The 27520-nt window shown below is 51.7% G+C and overlaps 2 protein-coding genes across 5 annotated transcripts in view; both read left to right on the top strand.

The window, feature by feature from the left end:
* LARS1 (leucyl-tRNA synthetase 1) overlaps positions 1-27520 on the top strand; it is a 349414-nt gene that overhangs the window by 122216 nt on the left and 199678 nt on the right. The window lies entirely within an intron of this gene.
* Positions 1-27520, top strand: part of PPP2R2B (protein phosphatase 2 regulatory subunit Bbeta) — a 115981-nt gene that overhangs the window by 24395 nt on the left and 64066 nt on the right. Inside the window, exon 1 of one of the 4 annotated variants that reach the window (XM_069772405.1) lies at positions 17001-17194. The exons of the other annotated variants lie outside the window; for them this stretch is intronic. Within the exon in view, the coding sequence (XP_069628506.1) occupies positions 17125-17194 (70 nt within the window). The 5' untranslated portion in view covers positions 17001-17124. Of the gene's footprint in view, positions 1-17000; positions 17195-27520 lie in introns of those variants that run through there. 4 annotated transcript variants of the gene reach the window in all.

Raw genomic sequence — 27520 nt, 5'->3', positions numbered from 1 at the left:
CTGTGGTTTTAGGTATTTCTGTGATGCACAGGTACCTGAAAACTTCCATGACTGCATATGCAAGCAAAACAGATCAGTCCCATGTCTGTGTATGTGTGTTTACCCTTGTGCAATCTTGCACCCTTTCATACCTGCATCTCCCAGTGCTGGTAAGCTGCTTCTTGTGCAGTGAAGCCTTAGGTGGACTTTGGAGCTCTTGGTAAGTGTGTTCCCTACAACGGGATCCTACAGCAGAAAAACAGGATCCTCAAGACCTGCCTGGGCCAACCTGCTGGGTCGCGCCCTCTGCTGTTCCTGGAGCTCGTGTGCTGTGCGTCCCTTACCATCTGGCGTCTAATGCTTGCTGGTGTTTTGGCAACATATACATGAGCAGGAGGAGAGGGGGAGGAGGCTGAAGATGGCCCTTGCTGTGGAGCCCTCATTCCCTTGGGGAACCTGGTGCGTGACAATTAGCCAGACGTCTCTCCTTGCTCTCTCTTGGGCACAGTAGGAGATGCTTTCTGGCAGCTGCAATCCCGGCAAGTGCTGCATACAGAGGGGCAGGAGTCAGCATAAAACCATGCTGCTTATATCCCAGTTTTTCACAGAGGAACATATTTGGCTGTTGAGCATTTGTTTAAAAACATTTAGTAATGGGTACATCCAGTTGCCTCTGCTTTTCCCTAGAAATTGGTGGAAATGGTGAGAAAGCCACAGGAACAGTCAAGAGAATGATAGGGCAGCAGTTCACCATCACTGTGCATTTGTTTGGCAGCATGACCCCACCAAATGTGGCTTCCTGCTGGTTTGGAGCAGTTGCTCCACGTCCATGGCAGCAGTGCAGAGGTCCTGCCTGTGCCCTGGTCTGAGAACTGCCACCCTGCACGCGTCCGAGCTGCTCCCATGGTGTGTACCTAGGTGTAACTCATCCCTTAACCCAGAGTGACGTGCAACTGCAGTGTACAGTTTGGGGAGGAAAGTAAGCATGTGCTGGATGGCGTTGCAGTGATTAGTCTGCGGAGTGTAATCAAATTATACAGCTGGGTTGGAGCCCAGCTGGAGGAGTCATTCAGGTGACTGAAAAAGAAGCACACTAGATATGACTTAGGCCACCCTTGACAAAGCATCGCTGTCTAGTGCAGATATTGCAGTGGACATTTTTGTGCAGTGAGTGTCTCCCCATTAGAAACTTGGTGAAAACCCACAAAACCCACCTCCCAGGAGTTACTATAAAAGAGCCACAAGATGAAAATAACATCTTATCTCCTGCTGTGCTGGGCATGAACTTTTCATCTTGGGGAAGGAAACCTCTATCACCTGGCCCTCTGTGAGTATACTGATACGTGTTTCCGATGTGCACGAGGATGAAAGATTGGCTGTCTTGGAGAAGTGCAGTAAGGAGCTGGCATGGGAGCGAAGCACCTCCAGGAGGTGTGATGGATGAGGGAATTACTGTTAGTCAGGCTGTCCATTCTTTAAGTGTTAAGAGATAGTCTTGGGTTTCTGAGGAGTTTCTCGATTTTAAATACTTTTCTTCTTCTTTTGGCTAGCTGCAAATTCTCTCCTGAATTCCTCTAACAATTAATGAAATCAATCTAATTTCTTCTTTCTTCTGCTTGGGGACCCCACTGCCTCAGTTACTTGGATGCCTGGTCTGTGGGTCTGGGCTGCTGTGATGTAGCTGCTGAAGCATCTTGCTTTTTGTATATAAGTAGAAACCAGTCAATACCATGATTCTATTAAACCAGTGAATGTCTGAGCAAGGTTTATACTATAAGGTTTGAACGGTGGTTTGTTTTTATTGGGAGCTATGAAAACTGAAATGACTTTGGGCTGTCATTGAGCACTGATTAATGGCAGCACACAGCAGCAATATGAAAGGCATCGACCTCGAAGGAGGTTTGGGTGTGCTGAGCACTGAGGATGCACCGCAGGCAGCCTGGCTGCTCCAAGGTCTGGCAGAGGCTGGGGGTGAGCGCTCACCTTTGCAGCTCGTTCCATGTTTTGTGCCTCCCTGCCCAAGGGGAGACAGCTGCTGTCAGCACCGGCACTGCGTCTGCTGGCATTAGGTGTGATACAGGTCACTGAGCTAGAGTGGTGGCAGTGCCGCTCTGGGAGGCAGACACAGGCCACGTGAGGCTGGGCAGGGTCTCACAACCGCCTCTGTGTGAGCCCCTGGGCGGGTGGAATATGCCCTGCCTGTCTGCCCAGCAGTGTTCTCCAGGCATCAGGAAGCAGCAAGTCAAGAAGCATCTTGGTCCAAGAGAGATGTCCGTGTTCATCGCACGCAGAGCTCAGCTTACAGGTTTTTTTCATTGGCTGCTCCTTCTCAGAGCTGTGGGATATCCTTGCACACGCACGTCCACACAGACAGGCAGACACATGTGTGCAGATCCTGTCCATACTAGCTTGCACAGTGGTGTTATTTCTCTTTAATCTGGTTTCTTAGTAACTTGCCTGAAGTGGAAATTTCACAACAAAACCAATGCATTCAAAGCAGGAGCTGATGAGAAGGCTTCCCTTTTATTTGTGCCTTGATTCTGCCTTTAAAGTCAATGTTCCTCAGCTGAAATGAAAGAGTAAGCAACTCACAAGCAGATGGCAACAAACCCGCCATGCTAACCCATGAAGAAAAACCATCAAGGTGTGTTTTTTGACCCGCTGCCACATAGTTAGATGTTATTCTGTTGAAAGAGGCTAATTGACTTGACTGTTCAACCTAATAGCAGCTTAGGCTTCTCTCCATCCACACTGTTAATCTGAAGTCTTAGGTGACAGAATAATTGGAGAAGAAAACAAATTAATTGATTAAAAACAGGAGTAGCCTAAGAGCAAGAGGCGAAAGTGTTTGTCGCTTGGTGAAACAGAGGCAGTCATGTCCCCAGTACAGTTCTTGTCCGCAGTGTCCCCGTGGGCATGGACACTACCGCGGGCCATCGCTCTCCGTGGCTGGGGCAGCCTGTGTCCCCAGGATGGGGCCCTGGGGATGCTCCATGGAGCCTCCCAGCCTGAGGGTCTGGGAACCCTGCAGCTTGTGGGGGGAGAGGGTCAAGAGTCGCCAAGAGATGCTCGGACTGCAGTGACAATTCCTGGTGCGTGAGCAGGTCCAGACCCAAGGATGCCTGGTGCAGAACCAGGAGCGAGGCTTGGCTCTGTGTGGGGATGAGCAGGGGCTGCCCGCACATACTGCATGGCCCCCGGGGGTTCCCGTGCCTTCCCTGTCCTCCTCTTGCCGGGGAGGCGAACAGCTCTCTGTCGTCTTCTGGGAGTGCTGTATCCTGAACATGAGTGTAAACACAACTACACAGCAAACACCTTGCCTGCAGATGAGTCCATTTGCAGTCCTTCACTGCTCGGGCTGCCCTCAAATCTTTATCTTCACCTTTTTGTGCTGACTTTGTAATTTTTCAAGGGTAGTTGTCCTTGAGAGGAAAGGCATTGCAGGTTTGCTGTGCTTGACATCACTCTCCGTGTTGTCTGAACTTAAAAGCCATAAAATTCACACTGATGAAATTTCACATGTGTAAGACCGGGAAGACGACGGAGAATGCTTCTGATGGGATGTCATGGTCATATTTTTCTGACGCAGATTATTTGAGGGCAGGAGTGAGGGGAACATTGCCATTACACCCTTGACATTCACATTTTGTTCCCATAAATTTGGGTCTCAGGAAAATGGAGCACTGCAACCTCTTTGCCATAGTCTGTTGGCAGAAGTTATGTATGATGGTGTGTGGATAGATCTAAAATAGACTCTGCAGTCAGCAGGATTATAACTGACTCTCTGGTTGGATGTGGCAAGTTGGAGTGGAAGGGCTAAGAGAGATGAAGTGTAGGAAGTGCTTGGGACAAGCTGGTGGGGACCAAGAGCTGCAGGTGCTAATGTCTGTGGTTCATTTGGGGAGGAGCTGGGTGTGCAGCCTCTTATCCCAGGACATCCTTCTGCAGCAGTACCGGTGAGTATTGCTACAGAGTAGGTGGAGTGAGTTGCTAATGGGTGTGAACTCAGGATAATCACGTGAAATATACTATTCAAGTGCCTTTTTTTGATTAGCACAATTACTTTTTTTGGGTGAGTAATCATGGTAAGACTTCATACAGGTTGGCATCCAGTTTTGCATATATATTGCATGAAGAATGGGGTGTTCAGTGTTTCATGCCTCAGTACTACGCTGAATGTCCAGGGAACGTACTGATGGATTGATGATGCTCATACTAATGAACCAATTACTCTCCGTGCATGAATGTTTCTTCCTTTAAATGTTCAGAAATCATTCAAAAACATGACAAGAATGAAATCAGTTTTGTTTATTAAATTGGATTAAAGTAACTGGATTCCCATGTGGACAGGGGCAACTGGATTTGATGTTACTTTGCATATTGTTCCAGTCTCATCTTGGTGGGGATAGTTATCTGTTTTAGGAAGTAATTTGTTTTAAAGGACAATAAAATCTTAATGATCACATCATCACATTTCAATGTAGACTTTTATACACAATGTCATGCTGACCTCATTGCTTATATTGTTATTATATGTAATTCAGAAGAAGGCTTTGGGAAAGGCAGGTATGTGTGTGAGCACATGCATGTGTTTATGTTCACGTGTAACCCATGTGCTAGACTGGGCTGCTGCTTGATTCATGATTTGGTCAGGGCTATTAGATTTCCTTCCCTCAGGCATTTTATAATCTATTTAACATAACACAGTCGTTTGTCTTGTTTGCTGACTACTTAACAGATGGATTTGTGGTTTTCGTAATTACTATATGAACGTTAATAAGACGTGATATCTTTTATTAATTAACAGTTTTCCAGGTTTGTTTTTCCAAATGACATGAGGTAGATTATATGTAAATATTAGTGACATACAAATATTAGTTTTACAACATTAGCATTTTGAGAAGTCGTACAAACTTTTAAGGCTCCCCATGGTGTCTTTTTTTTTTCCTCTCCCCTAAGCTATACTTCATAATTATTCTCTAGTAGCACAACTGGTTTTATGTTTTGTTAAAGGTTGGCCTCTCCTTAGTGTAAGGAAGGCATAGACCTGGCCAATGTCCTAAGCCATTCTCTATATTTATCCTGCCTATCTGGTGTTCTTCCATCCCATTTATATCCGTGTAAGATACTCACATCCTATCTTTCCTCTCGGACATTTCCAAAAGTGGAAATCAGTGGAAATGAGTACAAAGACTGCATACCACACAGGAGAGAAAACTTCTCCCCCCCTGGGATGCAGCCGTTTCTGGGAGCTATTACTGTAAAACGGTTGAAGAGAAGAATGGAAAAATGAGCTCTGTTGTCCTGGAAAATAGCCAGAGGCTGGCAGGGCACGGCAGGGCAGGGCACCGCAAGGTCCATTTTCATGGGTGACACCTCAGTCACACCCAGCCCTCGTGCTGGAACTCTGAAAATGGGGACGGAGTCCCCTTTGTGATGGAGCAGCCCCTTCTGTTACCCAGGAGGGGACCAGCAGGGTACCAGGGCACACAGAAGGGTTGGGGACCCTGGCCAGTCCCAATGCCACGTTTCCCCAAGCTGCCATTTTTATTGGAGGCACCTGGAGGTCCTGTGGAGGAGGAGGAGGCATAGCCCCAGGAGTGATCAGTCAAATTTGAATGCTGAATTTCAGGCTTTCACAGAGAATGAATGAAATGGGAATGACGTGGGAGGGAAGGGCTGTACCGGGGGCAGTGCCTGCCCGCAGGGCTGGAGCCGCAGATGCTCCATTTGCTGTCATTTGCCGCTCCCTGTTTGTGGCTCAGAGTCACGGAGAAGCAGCATTACCGACTGAATTTAGGACCATGTGCACGTAAGAAACGTTGAACGGGAAAAGCATAACACTCTCTGACCCTACGTTAATGCTTAGATGTTTTGAACACAAACACAATTTAAGCTGAGAGGTTCCCTTCTAAAGGGATGATAAAGTGTAACATATTATATCATATAATGACAATATGTAAACACAGACCTGACGTGAGTGTGGTGCAGCGTCACCCCGCCGGTGTGCAGCCCCGGGGTGTGCAGCCGCCTGCCTCCGAGTGCTCCCGTTCTGGTCTGTGGGCTCAGCCAGGTCTTGGCAAGAGGCTCACGTGCACCCTCAGTGCCATGGCTGCCATCTCTTGTGTCAGCTCAGCCGTGCTTGTGGGACGTGTGACCATACAATACCAAAGAGGAGGGTGTGATCAGAGCGCGTTGTGATGACTTCTAGTGATTTTCCCCATACCAAAATAGTTTCATGCTTAAAATACGTTCTGTGTTAACCGAAGTGTGCATGAGGCTGGGCTGGCTTTCCAGCACTCGCCTAAATTTCAGACTTAGGTTATTGCAATGCACTGCCAACAGACTGTATCCTTCTGCCAAGGCAGCTGAGGAAGAAATACAGTTATCGGGGGCAGGCCCTTCGCCTGCGTTTGTTGTTGCTTTGTGAAGTATTACTAAAAATTCACAAACCCCTGTGAATGTTGAAACAGTCAGCAAGTAGATCAGGATTACAGGCTCTCTTGGTTGTCCAGCTTTCAGCATTGCAGCCAACAACTGCTTTATTTTGCCTTATCCAGTTTTGCGTTATCCACCAGCCTGGTTTTGAGACCCCATCCATCCTTCTGATGTTTGCGAAACTTCAGCTGATCCTGGTACAGGTTGAGATTGCTGCTCTGCCAGACATGCAGTTTCCTTTTCTTCGGGGAATTAATCCTGTCTGACTGATTAGCCTTTGTGCTTTCCATTTTACAAGGATTGCCAAGCTGCATCTGGGTGTTCTCCTCTCTTCTGCTGCTAGATGACATTTGAGGACAAGCAGAATGATTTTTATAAAGTAAAAATCCCAGCACCAAGTTTGCAATGCTGTAAAACTTACTGTGCTTGCGTTACAAGATGTGGGCAGCCCCAATTGAATTTATACCATGATTTCATTACTTTTTGATGTAGTCCATGTTCAAATTAAATGAAGGCAGTGGAGTAATTGCCGTTTAGGATATACGATTCAAAATGACCTAGATGTGTTGGTGTCTCATATTGGCATACATGCTTTCAAATAAAATCCACCTTTGGGGCCATACAAAATTTTCCATATTTAATGCTAATTTAACAGAAATAAATGCTAAATAGTCATTCTCACAAATAATATCTCATCCCAGGATACGTGGGGAAGCGTCTGAGTGCTCAGTATAAATACATTACGTGACAAACTTGGCTTTTTTCTGCACTCAAACTGATCCCAGTTTCTCCTTTTGTTGCTTCTTCGGATCATGCAGCTGATGGATAAACAGTTTGCAGACTACTGGTTGTTTGATAGCCTTCCAGGTTTTTTTGTTTTTATTACAGTAGTGTGCGATTGTCATCTTTGCTCCATGGAATTGTTTTTTGCCTTTGGCTTGGTGACTGAAATTTTTTAAGCAGGAGAGTGATGAATGAGAAACAGTTTTTGGAAGCCAGTTCCCACACACGTACACGCCAGCAGCGGCCAGTCCGTGAAGCTGATGTAAAGAGCCCAGCCTGTGTATGTTACGTTTTGTGAACAGCAGATAAAAAGGGGTGTGCACGGCTGAGGTGTGCAGCCAGCTGAAGATAAGCAGTTGACCTTCAGTATAATTTTACAATATCTGTTCCACTCAAATGCACGTGCGAGTTCACATGTTCCCCTCCTATATGGTGACCAAACCTAATATAAAACATCTGGGGAGCTGTATCTCTGTATGAAATAGTGGAATTAACATGGCGATTTTCTTCACAACTGAAAATAAATCAACAGGGAAATCCATGAAACAAAATATTGCCTTTATTTTTCCATTCTGCACTCACTAGATTTAGTTACTCAGCCTTAGACTTCCTATAATGGTTATCTCATGAACAATGTTCCAGTGTCATCTTGCATCTTCTTTAGCCCTTGTATCACATTTCACTGGAGCAGACTGTAAGCACTTTGGAGCAAGGAGGCAGTATTTATGTATTACACGGCGCCGTGTACATCGGCTGTGTGCTCTATATATAGGGCTCCAAGTCCCCAGGAGACCTTCTGCACTGGTGTCTCACGATGGTGTTTCAGACACCCAGCCAGCACCAGTCAGGTTTTGGCTTTCCACTGTCCTGTGTGGTGGAGTTTGTTATTCCAGTTAAAAACCAAAACCAAAGGAACAAACAAAACCCCAACACTGACAGAAGACCTCATTTGCAGCACTGCTCGGAGTAGCTGTTTTCAAGCAAAAACTTAATCCTTAGTGTAGACTGTGCTCAACTGGTTCAGATGCACTGGTGCTGTAACGTGTGGCCTTAATCTTAAGAAATGGCAAATCCTATTTACTGTGTAAGTATTTAAGCTAATTATATCTCTGATGTGAGGAACATGTGACAAACAGTTCAGACTGTATCCTTTAAAGGACACTGAAGTCTTGGACCCTCATGAAATATTCTGTGCCTCATTCCATTTTGGGGGTATTATTGTATGTGTTCTGCAGTGTATTTAGCAATAATATAATGTAGTACTAATATAGAGAAAAAGAGTATGTTATGGCTAGATCGTCCATAGAGTAAAGGAAGAAATAATTAATAACAGTTTTTTCCTAGAAGCGCTGTGTTTGCATTGCAGTTGCACAGTTATGGTATCTGTGGCATTATAGGAGTGATTTCATAATCAGAAAGATGTTTTGGTTTTTCAAGAGCTGCATTTGAAATCAAACTCCTGTGCTGATGCCTTAAGTAAGAACAATGTTGTTTCTCAGGTGAGGCTGCTGTATGAAGCTCTAAACAGGCTTTGCAGTAGCTGCAGAGACACCAGGAGATGAGAAGGCTTGTGTCCATGGAGGAGCAATCTGCAGCCGCGGAGGATTGGCCCGTTGGCAGCGGGACCCGTTCCCATGGCAGGAGGGTGGCGCGGGCCGGCACCAGCAGTGGTTGCGAGCTGCCTCTGGCTGCAGCGGCGCGGCCCAAGCCAGCCGAGCCGTCAGCGGGGATGCTCCACTGGCACTGGAGGGAAAAGCCCAGCCGGCTCTTCACGAGGCGTCGATGCGTCCCCCGAGGCTTCCCGGGCACAGTGTGGGGCTTTGTGCGGTGCTGGGCCCTCAGCCTCCCACATGAAAGGCTGCCCTGTCGCCTTGCTTTTCAGCGCTGTTCAGCGGTGGGGCAAGGATCCTGCGGTTAAAGTATGACCGCAGAGAGTGGGATGCCTGATTCCCACAGACACTTACTTGGCTTTGTGAGGATTTCTGCAGGCTTTCACGGACATAGGTGAGATCAGAGCCAGGCCCCTTACCTCCGTACTGGTTTTGGTCAAAGTCAAAACACTAGTAAGGGGAACGTTTGTGTATGGCGAACTGGATGGGTGCTGGTACCCTGAGTGGCTCTGAGTACAGGGTGGCATCCGTCTGGATGGGCAATCAAACTGAAAAAATCACTTTCTTAGTGGTGGGTTCGTCCCTGCCCTCACAAACCCTGGCTGGGGGAGCGAACGTGGGTGCGCGCGTGCTGCTGAGCAGTCGGGTTGCTGAGGCTGCCGGCCGCGCACTGGGCTTGGAGCAGGTCGCTGCATCTGAGGCACCTGCAAATCCAGCTGGAGCCCTGAAAAACCGCGACACCGGCGGTGGGGTTACTGCAGTGCTCGGCGGCATCACCCCGCTCTCAGGAGAATGGCAGGGCGATGAACTGCAGAAAAATAAATCAACTTGCTGAGGAATAGCCAGTAGATAATCCACGTCTACTGCTTAAGAGACATAGAAATAAGACTCTTCTCTTTCTAATTTCAATGTAGTCCATTGTTATTTCTCCCTAATTTGTCACGCCACCTTTGTAATCCATAAGATAAATATGTATTTTCTTATATATATAAAGTCTTACATATATATAAAAGTACCAGTAAACAGTATATCCAAAGTACGTGATGAAATAATACAAAGGAAATACCTGAAAACATGATTGAGAAAAGTTATTTCTTACCTTATATATATCTCTATATGTCTATATCTCTCACAGTGTGAACTTGCGGGAGGAGTTCCCACTGATTATTAGCCCTGATAATGCAATGGTTGTCAGTTATCACTGGTCTCAGAAAAGCAGAGAACAAATTGTGAAAACCTTGATCATCTAGCACAAAAATGTTTCCTCTTCCAAATGGTTCTGATGCGATCAGAGGTGCCAAGACTTGATGGTTGCACTTGATGATGTGGAAGTGCCTGGCACTGTTTGGTACACTGAGAGCTCTGTGCTCACACGACCTTTCCGTACCACATGTGCAGTGTGTGCAGTCACACAGAGGCACATTTACACGTGCAAAATCTGACACTACCTGAGCAAAATCTGTGTAGTTTTGCATGAAAAAACATGTCCCATTAGCTCAGTTGTAGCTATTGGGGTATATGAAGGGAGAGCAAAGTTTTGGCTCAGAAGAAAATGAGTGAGAAGCACTGGCAATGGGCTCAGTAGAGGAAGAGTAGAAATTAAGAAAGGCCTGCTAAAATGCCACAGAAGCGCATCAGTCTAATTGAAGATAGGAGAGAAAGCACTTGGAGAGCAGCTATTCCCAGAGCCGGGCTGGGTGTGTGGCAGTGCTTGTTCCTGGTGTGCTGTTAATCATGTACAGCTTGTACCAGTACCAGTAACAGCGCGTAGCAGAGGTGAAGGCCAAGTAGATCAATTTATCATACGACCTTTGGGAGGGAGAAGTCTTCGCCTACTTTGCATTCGATGAACTGATTCTTCCCTTTTCTGCCCCGAGGTCCTGACCCTTGTTCTCTGTCATTCATGAAGGAGACGGCTGCAGCTCACCCTCTGCATGTGACCTGACTTCCCAATTTTCTTGATCTTGGTTTAATCCAGTAAATTACTGGTCTTCCTGGAGTCATGTTAATTAAGGTTCATGTCACTGGGACTCCATCCTGGATATGGGTTACAGCTTCCCCAGTTTTCTTATGTGACTTATAGTTGAAAACATGAGAAACAAACTGACAGTATAGTGAAATCAGTGGACTCTTTTGGTGTGCTACAGGAGAAACACAAGGCTACGATTCCAGAGCATGGGCTGGAGGATGTGCAGGGGGCTCAGCGAGCCTGTTAACTTGCGGTGGGATTCACAGATGTTCCATGCAACAGCCCAGCCCTCCATCTGTGGGTCAAGAGGATGGGCCCACACAAGGTGTTCACCAGGAGGATGTTCATCCAGAGCATGTTCATCTGCACTCTGTCTCCCTTGATGGCCGGATGGGAATGGTCTTTGTTGGCCAGCACAAGCTGGCGCCCTCCTCAAGCCTTCCCCAGGCTCCCCGGGCTGTAAACAAGCAGTGTTGATCTGTCTGGGTGCTCAGCTATGCAGTGGGGATAATATTTATCCACCTACTGTGAAGCGCTTGACTGTCTGTGGTCCTCTGGAAAGAAAGGTCCCTGACTGGTGTCTGTGTCTCTGGTTCTGGATTGAACTACCAGTGTGCTGGAGCAGGCACTGCTTTCAGAAGGCATCGGGAGTGTTGGGCAGCACAGGTCCCGGCATGCCCGGCACAAGCACGGAGCTCCAGGGTGTGCTTGGGAGTGGGGTTCAGAAGCGCTGAGCGAGTGGTAAAGTCCCCAAAGGCTGCTGAAGGAGGCTGTTTCTCTGGAGGCCATGCAGCATACTCGGCTGCAGGGTGGCTAGTGTAATTGTCCAGTTACTGTTGGCGATATATTTCCAGCAAAAGGCCTTAATCTCTGATTCACTTCTGTTTTCCCACTGGTGCCTGAGCCAAGGACTCACCCTGCCAGGTTACATTCCCCTTGCATTGCTGGAAACAGCGTGTGTTTTGGTGCAGGGGGTACACGTTGCCCGAGACCTCCAGCTGGGTGTGCGTGGCACGTGCAAGGTCTGAGGGGTCAGTGATGCCCATGGGTTTGGGGCTGTGTCTGAAGGCAGGACCACACACAGTCAGTTCTTCCCAGTGTGCTGCTGGGCAATGGATACTGCCAGTCCCACGCTGAATGCCCCAGGCAGTCCCACATTTGCACCTCCAGAGGGAAGCCTGGCTTGCAGCTCAGCTCTGTCTTAGAGGAGGGAGCCACCAGCACCCAGACCCCTGGTTTCAGCAGGAGCCGGAGACCTGAATGTCTGCTGGGGTTGCTTAGAGGTGCTGCTCCTGGTGGCAGCGGCCAGGGCTTCCCACCAGCCGTGGCTGTCCCAGGGACACCTTGCCTATGGCGTTGGATGTGTTCAGCACTGGGGATCACAAGAAGCTCTGGGTTCTTGTAATGTGGCTCTTCCAGTGTGTGTAGCATGGGGGTTTCTGCTCTGGGACAGCCCCTTTGCCTTTGGGGTCATCCGTTAAATATGGGCCAGCCAGCCCCCAACCCGATTGGCTGACACCAATTACATGTGGGATAAGAGGAGTGTAATTACCCCATTTTTGCTGCTTAATTAGCTTCTCAGATTTGAAGTGCTCTCTCTACTGGAATCTGCAAGCCAAAGGACTGGGAGCACATTTATAAATGCATTGGGAACTGGACATGATGAGAGAAATTGTACAAGAGCTTTTAAGTGCTCTCCCTCTAAGAATATTAATTTTATGACATGACCTTCACCCAGATCAAAAATTAGGTGCTGACTTTGGTGTGAGCTGCACAGTGCTGTCATGCTAGCACTGGTTTCCCTTCCTGTGCAGAGATGGGCTTTCAGTTAAGGCATGCTCTCTTACACTGAAGTTATGCAAACCTGGTTAGTGCAGATAGTGGTGGCCACAGATTGTGTTGTGTCCTTAGTTTGATAAGTCTACAGGCACTCCTTGGAAGAAAACTTCTTTCCCACATAAGAAAACAACAATGTGGAGTCAGCTGTGTTTTCAGAGTGACAGTGGCCTTTCAAAAGCCAATACTGGTCCAAGGGATTGCATCACTTTATGAAGTAATGATTGGCATGAATGTCATGAATTCCAATTAATTTACATATGCATTAAAGTGCCCTGTCAAGAAAGATGGTATTTCAAACATATGCAATTAAATATTTATCCTCGTTGCGATCTCCTCTAGGCACAGTTAGTGCCTCTTCCCAGCACCCCTGCTCCCACCACGTGCTGGGTTTCTCGGAGAGCATTTGCAACGCGCCAAAGCAGCGTTGGCTCCAGTGCTCACCGAGAATGGTGCAGAGAAACAGCCCACCTTGCTGTGCCCTCTGATGTGTCCATTTCCATAAAACACAGATCACGGCATGCAGGGAGGTTGCTCATAAGCTCAGTCTTCAGAGAGCCATCTTCCTCCATGTGGCAGCAGCAGTCGAAGATGCTGCCGGGTGGGACCTCGTGCTGCTCCCGGGGAGCGTTTCCCCATCCTGCCCCAGAGCAGGAGGACGTGCCACCCGCATGAAGGGGCAGAGCAAGGCAGCAGCATCGGCCCGCGGCCTCAGGCAGCTGTGCTGCCCACACGTCCTGCGGCTGGGGCAGAGCAGAGGGGACGCGGGGATGCCCGCTGCCAGCCCTGTCCCCTGAATTGGGGCAGCGGAGCTGTGTGCACGTGCTGTCACCAGAGCTTCTCCACGCAGGCTGACCTCCCGGCATTGTCCAGCAAGCCAGTGCCTCAGTGACGGCACTGTGCTAATGATTAGTTAATCAATAGAAATCATTCTTACAAGTTTAAAAGAAATTTTGTTATCTAATAATATATTTAACAGTTAAAAAAATGAGGCTAGTGTTCTAACTCAGACCAGTAATTCGGAAAATAGATTTAGTGCTCATGGATGTGAAAGTAAAATAAATGAGGTGAAGGAAGTTTTGTTCTGAGCATAAAATCGGAGGTTTGCTTCAATTATTCTTAACACACTGCCTAGGTCCCACAGCAACCTGTGCAGGGGAGCTCTTAAACCTATTCTAATTGAAGCAAAAATCAGTGGAGTGGAAAGTGTCCTGGCTCTTCAAGAGATGTCAAAGTATATAACATGGTAGACACCTGGGGGTTTGGAAAACAGTGACGGCTACAAGCTGACCTTTGGTGAATTTAATCTGCAAATGGATTCCTGCTTAGGACAGCTAATGCTTTTAGTTATTGTAAAGGCTCGTTCCTGGATTTTAAAAAGCTGAGAATAAATGGATTTCATGATGCAGCTCCTATGCACGTTGCATAACAAATGGGTGGCTTGTGGATGTATTTAAATGATATGGTGTATTGAAAAACTTTGCAGGACTTATGAATATATAATTATAATTCATGCACAATGGGGAGAATGATTTTTCCAGTTAATAAAGGAGAAAGGACTTGGCACTTGTTAAAATGGAAATACACTGAAGACAGACCCTGCTGAAAAGAAAGGGAAAGAGGTTGCTGACTTGTATTTATGTTTCTTAAATAATATTCATGAGCATTGCAGGGGCTTGTTATTCAGCAGGGCATTGCCTTTTGACTGAGTCTTGCCATGTCAGATCTGAAGGGAGGATGCGATACAGTAATGTTTACTTGTTAAAAACCTGTGTTTATTTTTCTTTTCTGGAATTGGGATTGTTTAAGCTAGATCGTGCCCATGTCTTACATGGCATACACAAGCGCACACCTGCAGGCAGACGCACATCATAGGCAGAGGTAATCTGATTCCTGGGTGTAGTGTATTGGTTTGGTTTTAACCTTTCTTTTCCTTCGCTCTTTTCCTACGGGAGGTCCGTACCCTTCCCTTCCCTGTGGAGAGAGCAGGCTACAAGCACGGAGGCGTCAGTTGACTTGCCCAGAGGCAGCAGCAGGTCTGAGTCCTGCCATGCCGTACTCGGTCCAGTCCCTTGTGCTGTAGTGTACAAAGAGCTACCAGCCACACAAAAGTTACTTTTAAAGCGTGATGTTACTGCTGTGACTCTTCTTGGCCTGCAAGAGAGCTTTAGTAAACACACCTCTGCACTTTGCCATGAAACCATGGCCAGGTCCTATGTCTTGTCACAGTGAGTGAATTCAGACTAACCTGTGGATCTTGCCCACTGCAACTGAGAGGAGCGTCAGCCACAAATATAATGTGTTTGCTTAACTTAAATGCGTGCCTGGTGATTATAGCAAGGAACTCACACTCCAGAATAATTCAGTGAAGGCTCTGGGCATAGAGACTTCAGGCTCATGCCTGTCTGATGAATGCTTCTGGCTTGTCACAACAGTAATCCCTGTATTAATGAATGGCCTGTGATGTGGTTGACTGACAAATCCTTGAAGTTATATATGCGTATGAGTAAGTGCCAGAGTTCTCCAAGGTGCAGTTTTACAATGCCTTATATCAACCTCCACATGACAGCATGTCAGAAAGTGTCCTGGGGAGGCAGGCAGCTGAGAGCCTGGGAATTCACCTTTCCTCACAAGGTCACAGCACGGAGCAGAAAGAGCTTTCCTTCTCTCTTGCCCCTTGCCTGAGAGGATCCACACGCTCCTCCAAATGGTGTGCGGCAGTGCTGTGGTGGCAAGGAAAGCCCTGTCCACAAGATGTGTATACTGGACATACTGGAGTCCTTGAGCCTTCTTGCTCAGACATGCTATCTCCTGCGCTTCCCCTGGAATAAGCAGCTCCTGAGGAGGCAGTGTGATCTCAGCAGAGTAATAACGTAGGCTGTAAAATCTTGCACCTTCCCAATGAGATTTTAATTATGATACTACAGTTAGGAGAGGAAATGGAGCTGCAGCACACCACTGTATTTACAATGTTATCCAGCATCTTTGTTCATTCCCTCTGCATCCTGGGTATTTCCCCTCCAGTCCCAGTAGCAGTAACGCTCCTCACTGGTGTGGCACCGGGCTGTCAAGACAGCTGAGGTGGGCACTGAGTTCCGCGGTTCCTGTGGCTGATGCCGACCCCGCACCGTGGGGGGCTCGAGGGACACAAGGCTGACGGTGCTGGCGGGTGGGCACACAGTGCAGAGGTCCCGCAGGGCCTGTGCCCCTGCATGCCCGGCTCCCCTGCTGCACCCAGCCAGTGCCCAGCACCAATGACAATCCTGGACAGACCGAGGGCTCTGCTGCTACTGAGGGTGCTGCTGAGGTGGGTCTGGGCTGTGGGGCGGGGGTGCACCCTGGGGTGCAGGCCCGGATCGGACCCCAGGCTGTGTCCGTGCACCCATTTCCCTTCAGCAGCCATCTGGGCAGAGGAGAGCGGGGACAGAGGGGGCACTGCAGGTCGGTTGTGGCACTGGTGTGAGAGCATGGAGTCGTGCCCGTACCACCACCCCCCCCCCCCGCTGCTGGCCAGGGTGCACATCGCTGCCTGGCTGGGGATGTCTTGTGTCCTGACACTGCGGTTGGGTTTTACCTCCAATTTCAGGTGCAAGGGCTAACAGAAGTGGAGTTGGGGGAGCTTGCCCCCTGTGAGTTTCTTCCCTGTGTCTGCCCATGGCTCACTCAGTGCCAAGGATTATTTTTTCCTGGACCGTATCAAGACACAAAACCCTCCCAAGGAGCAGTTGTTTCCCTTTGGCGTGCACCAGATGACACGACCAGAATACAGCCTGTCCTTTCAGAGGTGTGCCCTGAAAAGGAGAGCCCTCCCTTCCCCCATTAGCTCCTGCGCTTCCCTGGATGTCACCGATCCATCCCTGCTTGCACTGACCTTCACAGTCATAACCACCGAGCATCCCAGTCCCCTTCCACAGCTGAGACGGGGCGAGCCAGGGCGAGGCACCCATGGGCGCACGCCTCCCTATCGCTGCAGGCGTGGCTACCCCCGCGGCCTTTGCTGCATCCCCTGTCCCGGGACACCCGGCGTTTACACGCTGTGACTCTCTCTGCCAAAAAAGGGCCTGGTGTCAGCCCCCGGCTGCGTGCTTGTGTTTGGGGCGGGCGGGTCAGGGAGCAGCACTCCTTCGGGCAGGAGCTTCGCCAGGGGCAGGGGGGTCCCCCAGAGGCAGGAGCATCCCCCGGGCAGGAGCGTCTCCACGCAGGAACGTCCCCCGCCGGCAGGTGCGTCCCGGGGCAGGGGCAGGGGCAGGGGCAAGCGGCAGCGCCGCGCTCCGCCCGCTCGGGACGCGCCGTGCCCGACGGGGCGGGCGGAGCGCGGCGGCGGCGCCGAGCCGTGCCGAGCCGTGCCGTGCCGTATGGGAGGAGCCAGCGGGCTCCGCCGCCCCTGCGCCCCCCCCCCCCCACCGCCGCCGCATTTCGCGGCCGGCCGCCGCGGAGCAGGGCGCGGGGGGGGGATGATGGATCCGCGGCTGCGGCTGCTGACGCCCCGCGCCCGCCAGCCCGCCGTCAATGGAGGAGGACGTTGAGACCCGCAAGATCAGCAGCAGTTTCCTGCGAGACCACAGCTATGCCACGGAAGGTGAGCGAGTGCCGCGGGGGCGGTGGCAGCAGCCCCTGCCCGCCCGCAGCAGGTGGGGGCCGCCCCGCGCGAGCCTGCGGCCCCGGCCCCCCGCCCGCATCGCGCCGCATCCTCCCCCGCGGCCGCCCCCGGCCCCGGCCGCGCCGGCGGGGCCGCAGCTGGAGCTGGGGCCGGGCACCGCTCCCCGCCGGCCGGGCCCGGCCGGGCCGGGCCGGGCAGCCCCGCGGCGGCGGGCGCTGGGGAGGGTCGCGGAGGGTCCGTGCCGGCTGGGCCGTTGCGGCTGACCCGCTCCGGTGACTCAGCAGCGCCGGACCCGCTGGATTCCCACCGCCCTCCCGCCGGGGTGGGCTCCCCCGAGCCGGGCTTGCGGGGGTCCGGCCCCCCGCACGCCGGCGTCGCCGCGCTCAGCCGGGCTGGCCCCTCGGTGGGCGCGGGGGCAGTCGGGGAACCGAGAGCCGCCCGCGCGCGGCAGCGCCCTGGCTGCAGCCCGCCCCCCCGCCTCCTCCACAATCCCCCCCCAAACCCGGGGCGCCCGGGGAGCTGAAGCGGGCCGGGGCCGAAGCCCCCCCTCCCGCCCAGCCCCGCCTGGCCCCGCGCCTTCGCCCCTCGCCGGGCTCTTCCGACGCCGGGGGCGGCCGGCGGGCGCGGGGAGAGCCCAGGCCCGTCCACAGCCCCTTCCCCGCCGGAGCGGAGCCCGCGGGGCCGCGGCCGCTGCCCTGCCAGGGCCGGGCGCTGCTGGTGGCTGCTGGGCGCACGGGGAGCCGGGGGGCTGCGGGCGGCCGCGACTTCGAGATGCGCTTCATCAGCTTATGGCTGCATTAGTGGCTTCCGCAGGCAGCCTGTGACTGAAGCTGTGTTTGTGAGGTTGGGAAATAACGGCAAGTGCTAGTGCAATTCTTGGTACAGAAATTAAATAGTTGTCTCGGGGCTGGTTTTTCTGCAAGCCTCTGCAGGAAGAAATACGTATTCTGACTCGTGGGTTGCAGAGGCGAGGAGATGCCAGAACTGTTAGACGTGGATAATGTCATAGCCCCTGCTAAGCTTACGGGTGCATTTGAAGGTGGTTTCCCGTAATGGCTCGGGGAGTGGAGGAGATGGTGTGGCCATGTTCAGTTCAGGCATCTGAAAGTGAGCTGCAGACTGCACATGACGCTGCAGCCTGCCACAAAGAGGCAGGCTCCACCAGCGGAGGTGGTGAAGGAGGGATGGGGACAGAGCAGCGGCTGCCTCTCCTGTCCTTCCTGACAGCCAAAGAGCTGTTGACTTCACATCAGCTCCGTCACAACCTCCTTCTGCTCCCTTGCGTCAGGAGGAAAATGCAGCTGCTGAAAAGCAAAACCAAATCGCCCCCATTCCTCCCGGTAGCACTGACCCCTTACAGGAAACTTGAAAAAACAGTCTCCACGCCAGAGAGCCTCAACAAGCTTATTAATAGCTTAATTAGTAGCCGAAGAGGCTTTCCCTTACTGTTTCATTCTCCTAAGGCTCTAGAGGAAGCCAACGTAGGACCAGACTTCGGGAATTTTATGACTGCAGCACATGGCTAAAGGAGGGTTTTTCTAGTGGGAAAATCTTCAGCTTCGTGTAGTAATGGAAAGCTTTGGATACCTGATGAGCCACCGAAAATGTTCATATGCAAGTTCATGTTGCTTGTGTGTAGCTGAAACGTGAGTGCTCGGCGTTGACAAGCCCCAGACGCAGGGGAGGTGATGCGCCCGGGCATCCCTGGCTCTGCTGCTTGGGGCTGGGAGACAGGCAGAGGCCGCGCTGGCCTCCTCACGGCCAGTTTGCCAGCACAGGGGTGGAGGGACGTTTCTGCTGGGAGGGATGGCATGAGCCAGTGCTTCCAAGGGGCTGGTGCGGCCACGATGGGGCTGAGCTCCTGTACTTCCCAGTTGCCTGGCTCGCATCACCTTGTGCTGTGGTCCATGGAAGGATGAATTTGCCGTTGCTGCATTATAAAAGGCAGCTGCAGGAGCCAGCAAATAGAAAATGGGACTGTAGCTGCCCTGTTGTGACCTGCTGAGAACCCGGTTTTCCTGGTCGGGAAGGATGGAGGGTTGAGGTGAGTCTGCAGTGATTTCAGCCCCTGACACCGGGAGGTCTGGGGATTTTCCAGCCCAAGGTTTCAGTGATAAGATCCAGTCCATCTAGTAAGCCGTGGTGAATTTCCCCAAGCTGTATGCTGGTGTTTTCAGAAGAAGAGCCTTGTGCGTCGTACTAGAAAACTATAGCAAACCTTGCCATAGAAATGAAATAGCCAGAAGTCTTTGTGCAGTAGGTAACCAACTAAGCCAGGGTGATCCCCGTTGCTGTGGCGGGGCTGGAGGAGGTACATGAGAGTGTTTAATGGCTGCGTATCAGCTGGGAGTTTCTCTTCACCTCGTGCTGTTTAGGACTTCTGATTCTCCGTGCAGTTGTTCTGCTAGAGGAGGGCTGAAAGCACTTTGAAATGATAGGTCTTGCTAGTGTGGAAAAAAATTAAGGAAGGTAATTCACTTTTTTTTTTTTTTAACATGTGAAAGCAGCATATGCCTAAAAAGATGTTGCTGGTAACCTGTCTTCTGTTTTAAAAAAAAAATCTTTCCAAATCCTGTTCTGAAGGTGAAGACTTGCTTTGGAAATGAAGGTGTCTGGGGTGTGTCAACTGGGGGAACAAATGGGGTTATGTAATTCGGTTTAGTGAAGTGTTGTTGTCACTTAAATAGGTCTGGTATTTTTATGCAAATGTGGGGTGAGGATGGTATTTCAAAAGCACACACTTGAGTGCCTTGTTCTTGTGTGGTGCTCAGAAGTACTGCTAATGAAGGAACTGCAGCCATTGTGCTAATTCGACTTTAGTTGCCAGGGAATATTAAGTTGCTGAGATGCAGCGCACATTCCCGGGGGTGGTGTCTCGCAAGGAGCCGGGTTAGCTGGTTCCAGGGCGATGCCAGCGAGGTTGTGTGCTGGCTCAGACCTCACAGCACTGCTCCAGAATGGCAGGTCTCACGTGAAAAATGTTCAGAAAATACGCTTGGTTTGTTCTGCTGCATAAATACATCTTCATTCGCAATTCTGCTGAGCACCCAGCCAAAAGTAGGACAAATTGAGACTATTTGAAAACAAACAAACCGTTTGAGTAGCTTCCACTTTTAGACGTGCTTGCTAGAGATGTTGAAGGGCCCTTCACGCCCCCCCCAAAGCTGGCCCGTTTCCAGTAGCTTGACCCAAAACGCCCATCTCCTGAAGTCTTCAAGCTGTGGGTGTCACCTTTTTTGTGTAGCATTGCCGTCCACCTGGCAAGTCTCTGAGTCCTCTTGGTGGCTTATAGTTGGGTAAACACCTCCAAAGGAGGAATGGTGTGAATGCCCCTTTCTACGTTCCCTGCCTTGATGAGAGTGACAGTCATGACCGAGCCCGTGTGCTCAGTGAGTTCAGGTAGGACAGGAGCGGTGGCCATCATGGCTCAGCCCAACAGGACAACGCCTAATGAACGAGGGTGTTTCCTGTCCGTAGACACACGCCCTGTTGCAGGGCAGGGTCTTTGATGGAGGAGGGATGCTGAGCACTGTGTTAGCCTGGGGGAGGTGGGTCCCTCCTGGGGTGGGCGGGTATGGCGGCAAGGCTGGCTTGGGGATGGGGCCAGGCTGGCGCTGCCTGTCCACCACTTGCAAGCGTGGCCGGGAGCGCGGCCGCTGTGCATGTCTCCCCTCGGGCGCCTGGCTGATGGGGACGTGATTCTCCTCTCCAGCTCTGTCCCTACCCACTTCTGATGCTGCAGAATGTCCTGGGCTCCATGTGGAGAGCCTGCAGGGCCTGGCCCCGCAATAGCCATGGTTGGGTGATCCTTTTGCATGGAGACATACCCCTTCCTGCTGGTATCTCATGGGGCGTGATGGGTGCCCTGTGCCCCAGGCACCACGGACCTGCTCTGGGGAGGGCTGCTTCCGCCCTGCGGCAGGCAGCAGAAGGCGTCTCTGGGTGGGGTGTGCGTTTTGGGGTGTGCATTTCAGCTGTAAACATAGTGCAAATGGCCCGAGGCCCAGCGATGGCTGTAGGTGATACAGGTGTGGGTGCTTCCCTGGCACCTGCGGTTCCCAGCAACACACTTGGAGGAGGAGGAGCGGTGGTCTTGCTGGGGGCTGCTTGAGGGAGGTGGCCTGTGGCCAGGTGGTTGTGCTGTTGGAGGAGGACCCTTGGGAGGACCCTCATCCCATGGCCATTGTATGGGCCCGCTGTAGGGCCAGCTGTGTCCTGGGGCCGTCCTGGCACCCCCAGAGGGATGTTCCTGTCTCCTGACGGCTATGCCAAGGGAGCGTCTCCCCTGCGGGCACAGGGTCGACCCTGCTGGGGCTGCGTGGTCTCAGGGATGTGCTGGCTGCTGCTGGGCGGGAAGGCCATGACACCCTGCAGCCGCTCCCTGGCCACCGCTCAGCTGCTCCCCACACTCCTTTTCCCGGGGCACTGGCTGATGCCCCAGAGTCTTTAATCTCCTTGAGGAGTGTTTCCCAACCTGAATAGATTTTGCCATTGAGAAATCTTTCATTAAGCCTTCATTTCCTTTTCCTAGTTTAATCTTGTTACTTCCAGCTCTAACCCCCTTGCCTCTCTCTGTCATTCCCATCCCTCCTTTATCCCTGCCCCGCTGTTGTGCTGCAGGAAGGAGCCCTGATGCCGGTCCCCCTCCACCCTGATGCCGGTCCCCCTCCACCCTGATGCCGGGGACGTGGCCTCATGAGTCCCCCCACCAGCATCTCAACAGGGCCTTTGGGTACCCCGGAGCCCAAACAGCCTCCACATACGGCAGAGGACAAGTTCAGGCTCTTTTGTTCTGTTTTGGGGAGAGGGAAGCAATCTATGCGATTAAAACCTGACCAGCTGGTCACCAATTTCCTTGGGTAGCTGGGTGTGTGTCTGTTCCCCAGGGGTTTTCCCATTCCTCCCTCCCTCTGCCTGCCTGGGCTGTGGGGGTCCAGGCTGGGCTGTGCAGCCCCACAGCTCTTGCAGGCCTTCTGCAGGAGCACATTCCTGCCTCGTCCTTACACGGGCAGAGTTTCGGAAAAAGCCTGGGGCCCTACCTGATCTACAGCCTAGGCTGTGCTGTGCTGGGTGCCTAAAAGCTTTTTCATTTTCTGGGTCAGCTTGCTAAGAGGTCTTTGTGGCAGCTACAGTGACTTTTTAAAAAATCTATGTGTAGTCCCCAGAAAAGCATGAAGTGAGGTGTTTTCCCCCGGTGCTGGGTTCAAGGCGAGAGCTGTTGAGTATTTTTGTTGTCCCAAATGCTGTGAGTTGCTGTTTGGAGATCATCTGGATTGGGATTTAATTAATCCGGGAACCTCCTTGAAGTTGTTGTTTTATCACATAAGTACTTTGATTACGAAACACAATCCCATCCTTTATGCTTTTTATTTATATACATGTACTGTGTTTAGACCTCCCTTCCTCTCCCTGAGCCTGTGCTCTAGCTGGGTCGGAAGGACCCACGGACATGTCTCCTTCTGTCTAATCTGGGGATCAATGCAAGCAGAGCAGTATAACTCAGCTGTTTGTAGTGCACTGCGTCAAAGCCGACTTGGGGATGCTTTAATCCACAGATTAATGAGAGAATAGATGTGCCTAGGGACTCTGTAATCTAGGGATTACTGAGAGGAGTGGGAGCAGGTAATGATGCGACTTCAACCCACCCCAGATGGGCCTTGAGAGTGCCCAGTCACTGGTGACGGCATCTGCGGGGCTCGCACCCATCTGCAGGGGACGGGGCTCAGTGTCTCCCCCTCCCCGTCTCTGTGCAAGGACTAGGTCGGGAGCTGCTCCCTCTGCAATGCTGGGGAAACATGGGTTGCTCCCAGCAGGCACTGACAGCAATGTGGAGTGGTCTGGCCTTAAAACCCAGCGTTGCCCCTGTCCCTCTTGCTGTAGGGGTCTGTCTGCTCTGGGGACCAGCTGCATTCGAAACCCAACACCGGTCTTTCCGTCAAGCCTGGGGCCCTGGGACATGCTGTGGGTGCTCGTACGGTGAGCCTTGGGGTGCCAGCACAGGACAGCTCGATCCTCAGGTTTCCAAATGGGATTGTGGGACTCAGTGAAGTGGTGGTGGAGGCCCTGGGGCTAATGCAGCGGCTTTCCCCATGCCGCTCCTGTCCAATCCCCTCTGTGCCTCCCTCTGTTTTGTGCCTCCTTTTGGACATCCTCGCTCCTTAGCCACCTCCCGCAGTGATGTATAGTCTCTATAGACCACTGGTGTCTCATCAGAGGTCTTGTTGGACACTTGGGGTGATCTTTCTGGGTCTGTTGCACTTGTGCTGTCAGCTGCAAGGAGGTTGGCAGGTGATGCAAAGAGTTTTGTGCTCCTGCTCTGTCCTGCAGCCATCGGCATGTGCATGGCGCTGCGTGTCATGGCAGGGGTCTCCCTTGGACCACGCAGGGCAGAGGCACAGGGAGCTCTGGTGGGGAAACCTGTGAAGGTCTGGTGGAGCAGCAGTCACGTGAAGGGGAGCAGATCTGGGAAGCTTTCCCATGGGATAGTCAACCCTTGTGATCTTTTAGCAGCTGCAAGAAGAGACTGGACAAGGTCATGAAAGCTGTCAAGGAGGGACCACCTCTGGCTCAGGAGGCCCCTGAGCTGCATGTTGTTAGAGGGTGGGAGAATATTAGTGGAAACATGTTAAGTGGTTGCCCTGTTTGTGTGCATCTCCTGTTGTCCGCATCTCCTGTTGTCCGCTGGAGATGGGATACTGGGCTGGATGTGCTTTTGATTTGACCCAGTATGGCCTTGCTCCTGGACAAGGTTCTTGTGGTCGCTTGTGTGAGCAAGAGTTTACAGGGCTCTGCCAAACTCCTAATGCCTCCTCCCCAAAGAGCCAGCGAGATCTTATGCCTGGAAAGTCAGTAGGCAGTAGGGCTTACTGGCAAATGCCGTGGCAGGTCAGGTAATCATCAGCTGCCCTAAACTCTGGGAGTTAGAGCAGAGGCATACCCCTGCCAGGGCTTGGTGGTGGTCAGCTGTGGGAATAAAGGTTCATGGAAGAGATCCTTTGGGAACATAAGTCCCAGCTGCTGGGGTTGCTGGAAATGCCACTGGTGTGGGCTAGTGACTCCTGTAACCGCCATGAGACGTGTGTGCTGGCTCGCACAGAGGTGAGGCCCGCAGAGCCGTGCACACGTAGCAGAGCTGAGGCGTGTTGATGTGGCAGGATGCTGATCAGGCAGGTTAAAAATAGCAGCTGCTTCCTCCCTGCTCCTCCCGATCTCGGCTGTGCGGCTGTGACCAGGAGCTGGAAGCGCTTACGCCCATGTGCTGAGCAGGCACAAAGCCCCAGCTGCAGTCGGGGCCGGCGCAGAGCTCAGGTACCGCAGGGAGCGCGCCGGGCAGTGCCACGCAGGTGCCTGCCGCCGCGGAGCTGGAACGGGGATCCGGGGGCGCAGCGATAGCGGAGCTGCTGCGCGGCAGGTCTTTCTGGAGCTGGTGGGTAAACACCAAAACACTCGCTGACTTCTCATCTCGGCGTCTCTGTGTAGTGCTGCCGTGACTCCCGGATACCTGGCAGCCCTGTGCAGTGGCACCTGAGCTCCTTGCGGCCCTCCCAAAGTCCGCATGAGTTAGGGGACTGGTGAGTGCCCTGCCCTGGAGCTGGGGAGCCGAGGCAGAGCAAACCTGGGGCCGGCCCGGGCATGCTGTGCCTGGCCCCAGCACTCCTGGAAAGGGTGAGGTGCAACCATGACCATCCTGCCCTGATGCCGGGGCACTGGAGCCCAGATGTGGAGACACTTGGTGTGTTGTTCGTACGTTGTCAGAAATGCTGTGCACAGCTTGCATCCCTGCCACCCTCCCCAATAAAGGCGTAATCGAGCCATTAGAGTCAATGTCTCCATTCAGAACAGTTGTTCCAGCACTGGTTGTTATTTTTCTCCTGATGCATTGTGAGCCTGATTTCTTGAGGGGAAACATTTGAAGTGTCTTTGGTTGAGCGGTTTTGTTCTCCCGTAGCAGCTGCAGTCATGGACGGAGCAGGGAATGGTACTGCTCCTCTTGCACCGTGCTGCTGGCCTTTGAATCATTCTGGAAGCGCAGGCACAGATTAGCAGGACCTTGCTCAGCAGTGAGCAAAGGGAGTCCTGGGCACTGTTGTTATCCTTGACATCTTTGTGTCATTCCCTGTCAGGTTTGCAGTTGCATGCGGCAGTTAACTGAGTTGGGGTGATTTTTCGTGTTGCCCTCGACAATCCAATTTGGCAGATGGTTCCTGACCTGAATGAACTGCAGCCCCTCTGCCTGCTAGGCACAGCATGGACGAGCATGGTAGGGTGACAGGTGGGTGGAACAATTGGAGGTAGCGCTCTTCATGACAGCTTTGCGTTTTTGTTGAGGCTTTTCTATAACCTGGGTGTTTTCTATGAGCAGTGCAGACTTTACGCTTTCCCTGTGTCAAGTCCAAACCTGTCCTGAGCTGTTTGGTTCTCTGAATCCATCCGGTAGCACGGTGTTGCCCAGACAGGGCTTGCCCATCGCAGAGCTGGGTTTCTGTCGCAAGTGCTCATGCTGGCTGGCAGAGGAGCACGCTGCCTGTCCCTGCCCGCGCTGGAGGATGTCCCAGGAAGTCGCCCGCACCTCGTCTTAGGGATGGAGGCTCTGCTGAATTTGTGAGAGGAGCTGCTTGGCCCCTGCCCAGAGCCCAGCCGGGCATGTGTGAAGGAAATGCCAAAGCAGCTGCCCCTCCTCGGTGTCGTACCCGCTCCGGGTCGGCGTGAGACCTCCCGAGAACCGCTCGACTGGGAGGGTTTGGAGGTGGAGCAGCGCTCGAGCAGGAATACAGCTGCCTGCTGAGGGGTGGCCCACGATGCTTCTGTTGCCTTTTAGCGTGCAGTGAACGGGAGTGACAATTGCTGGGAGGGAGGGATGGGGCTGTGACCCCCGGGGTGTTTCTGTGTGGGAGGCTACTCTTTTTGGGAGTGGGAAGCATAGCCGTCCCTGGCACAGCAGGTCCTGGGACCAGGCAGGTGGCTGTGCAATTTGTGTGGCTTTTCTGTTTTTTCAATCTTTAACTGCTTAAGCCTCCTGCAATCGAGCCCTCACTGCAGCTTCAGCTCACTTTGTTTCAGGGTCAGCGAGGTGCGATATGTACCTTGGTAAGAAAGAAAAATGCCGAACAGGTTAAGAGCTTTGTATTGCAGCCCTGGAGTCCAGGCAGCAGGGCTGGGGTAGGGAGTGGAGAGTTGTTTCCAGGCGGCTGGCATATCCAGAAAGATCCTGCCTCCGTTGCAATGCTGTTTGTCTGCATTGCACAGAATTGTTCTTCAGCCTTTTTGTTTCCTTTAAAAACTGTTTCCTCGCTTGCTCGTGTGCAGCGAGTCAGCTGTTCAACAGCGCACGATGGACCATCTCTCCTAATGCTGCACTAAAGCAGATCCTGTGAATGGAAAGGTAACCAAAATAGAAACCAGAAACCAAAATAGACAACTAATCTCCCATTTCGATCTTCTCTGTCCTGCATTTCAGTTGATTCCCTAGTGCAGTCATAAAACATGACCATTATCTCAGCTTCCCGAGTATGCAAACAAATTGCTGTGATTTTCCTACCCTTGGATCAGTCCGTATCCATATTCTCTGAATAACAATAAAACGTTAATGGAGATAAAGACTGTTATCTCCTTCATGTCTATTTTGTCATTGGAATAACAACTTTAAATGTTAAGAGTGCTGAGATTTATAGATGCCAAGCCGGCTCAGCAAAAATAAATCATGTTCCATAGTGCACATTACCATTTATTGCTGCTATATTAGCTGAAGCCAGAATGGGTGTTAACCCTGTGATAACATCCTCAAAGGGGATTTTAAATAATTCTGTAGTTTAATTTAAAAATTCTGTTGGCTGCCTGGTTCGATCTGCAACTCATTTTAGCGCAGGGTTATCAAAGTGGAAACTGTCCAAAATGCTGATAACAGGCTCCCCAAGGAGTACGGCAACAGGAGAAGCCCCGGATCCTGAAACAGCCCCTGTTTCAGCTGCAGCTTCAGTGAACCCAGCCCCACACACATAGCTTCCCGAATATGGTCTTTTCCAAGGTTTTGTAGTCTTTGGAAGACCACTGGTGTTTTTTAAGCTTCATCTTGGTGTTTTCATTCTTGATATGAAAGTCTTCAGTGACATACACATTGATAGCAAGATATGGGTGACCTGAGCCAGTGTGGCCCTGCAGTCAGCACCATTTTGGGTAATGCCCTGCTCTCGCCCAGCCCTGGCACTCTGACCTCCCTCAGGGATGGAGCGATGCCCCGCTGCAGCAGCGCGCGGTGACAGCCAGCTTCGGACTGGCATTCTGTGACCAGTGCCGGATGCTCCAGGT

Source organism: Haliaeetus albicilla, chromosome 27 (genome assembly GCF_947461875.1).
Source record: "Haliaeetus albicilla chromosome 27, bHalAlb1.1, whole genome shotgun sequence".
In the NCBI taxonomy this organism is placed as follows: Eukaryota; Metazoa; Chordata; class Aves; order Accipitriformes; family Accipitridae; genus Haliaeetus; species Haliaeetus albicilla.
The sequence above is the reverse complement of the archived record's forward strand: the minus strand, read 5'-3'. Positions and strand labels throughout refer to the sequence as shown.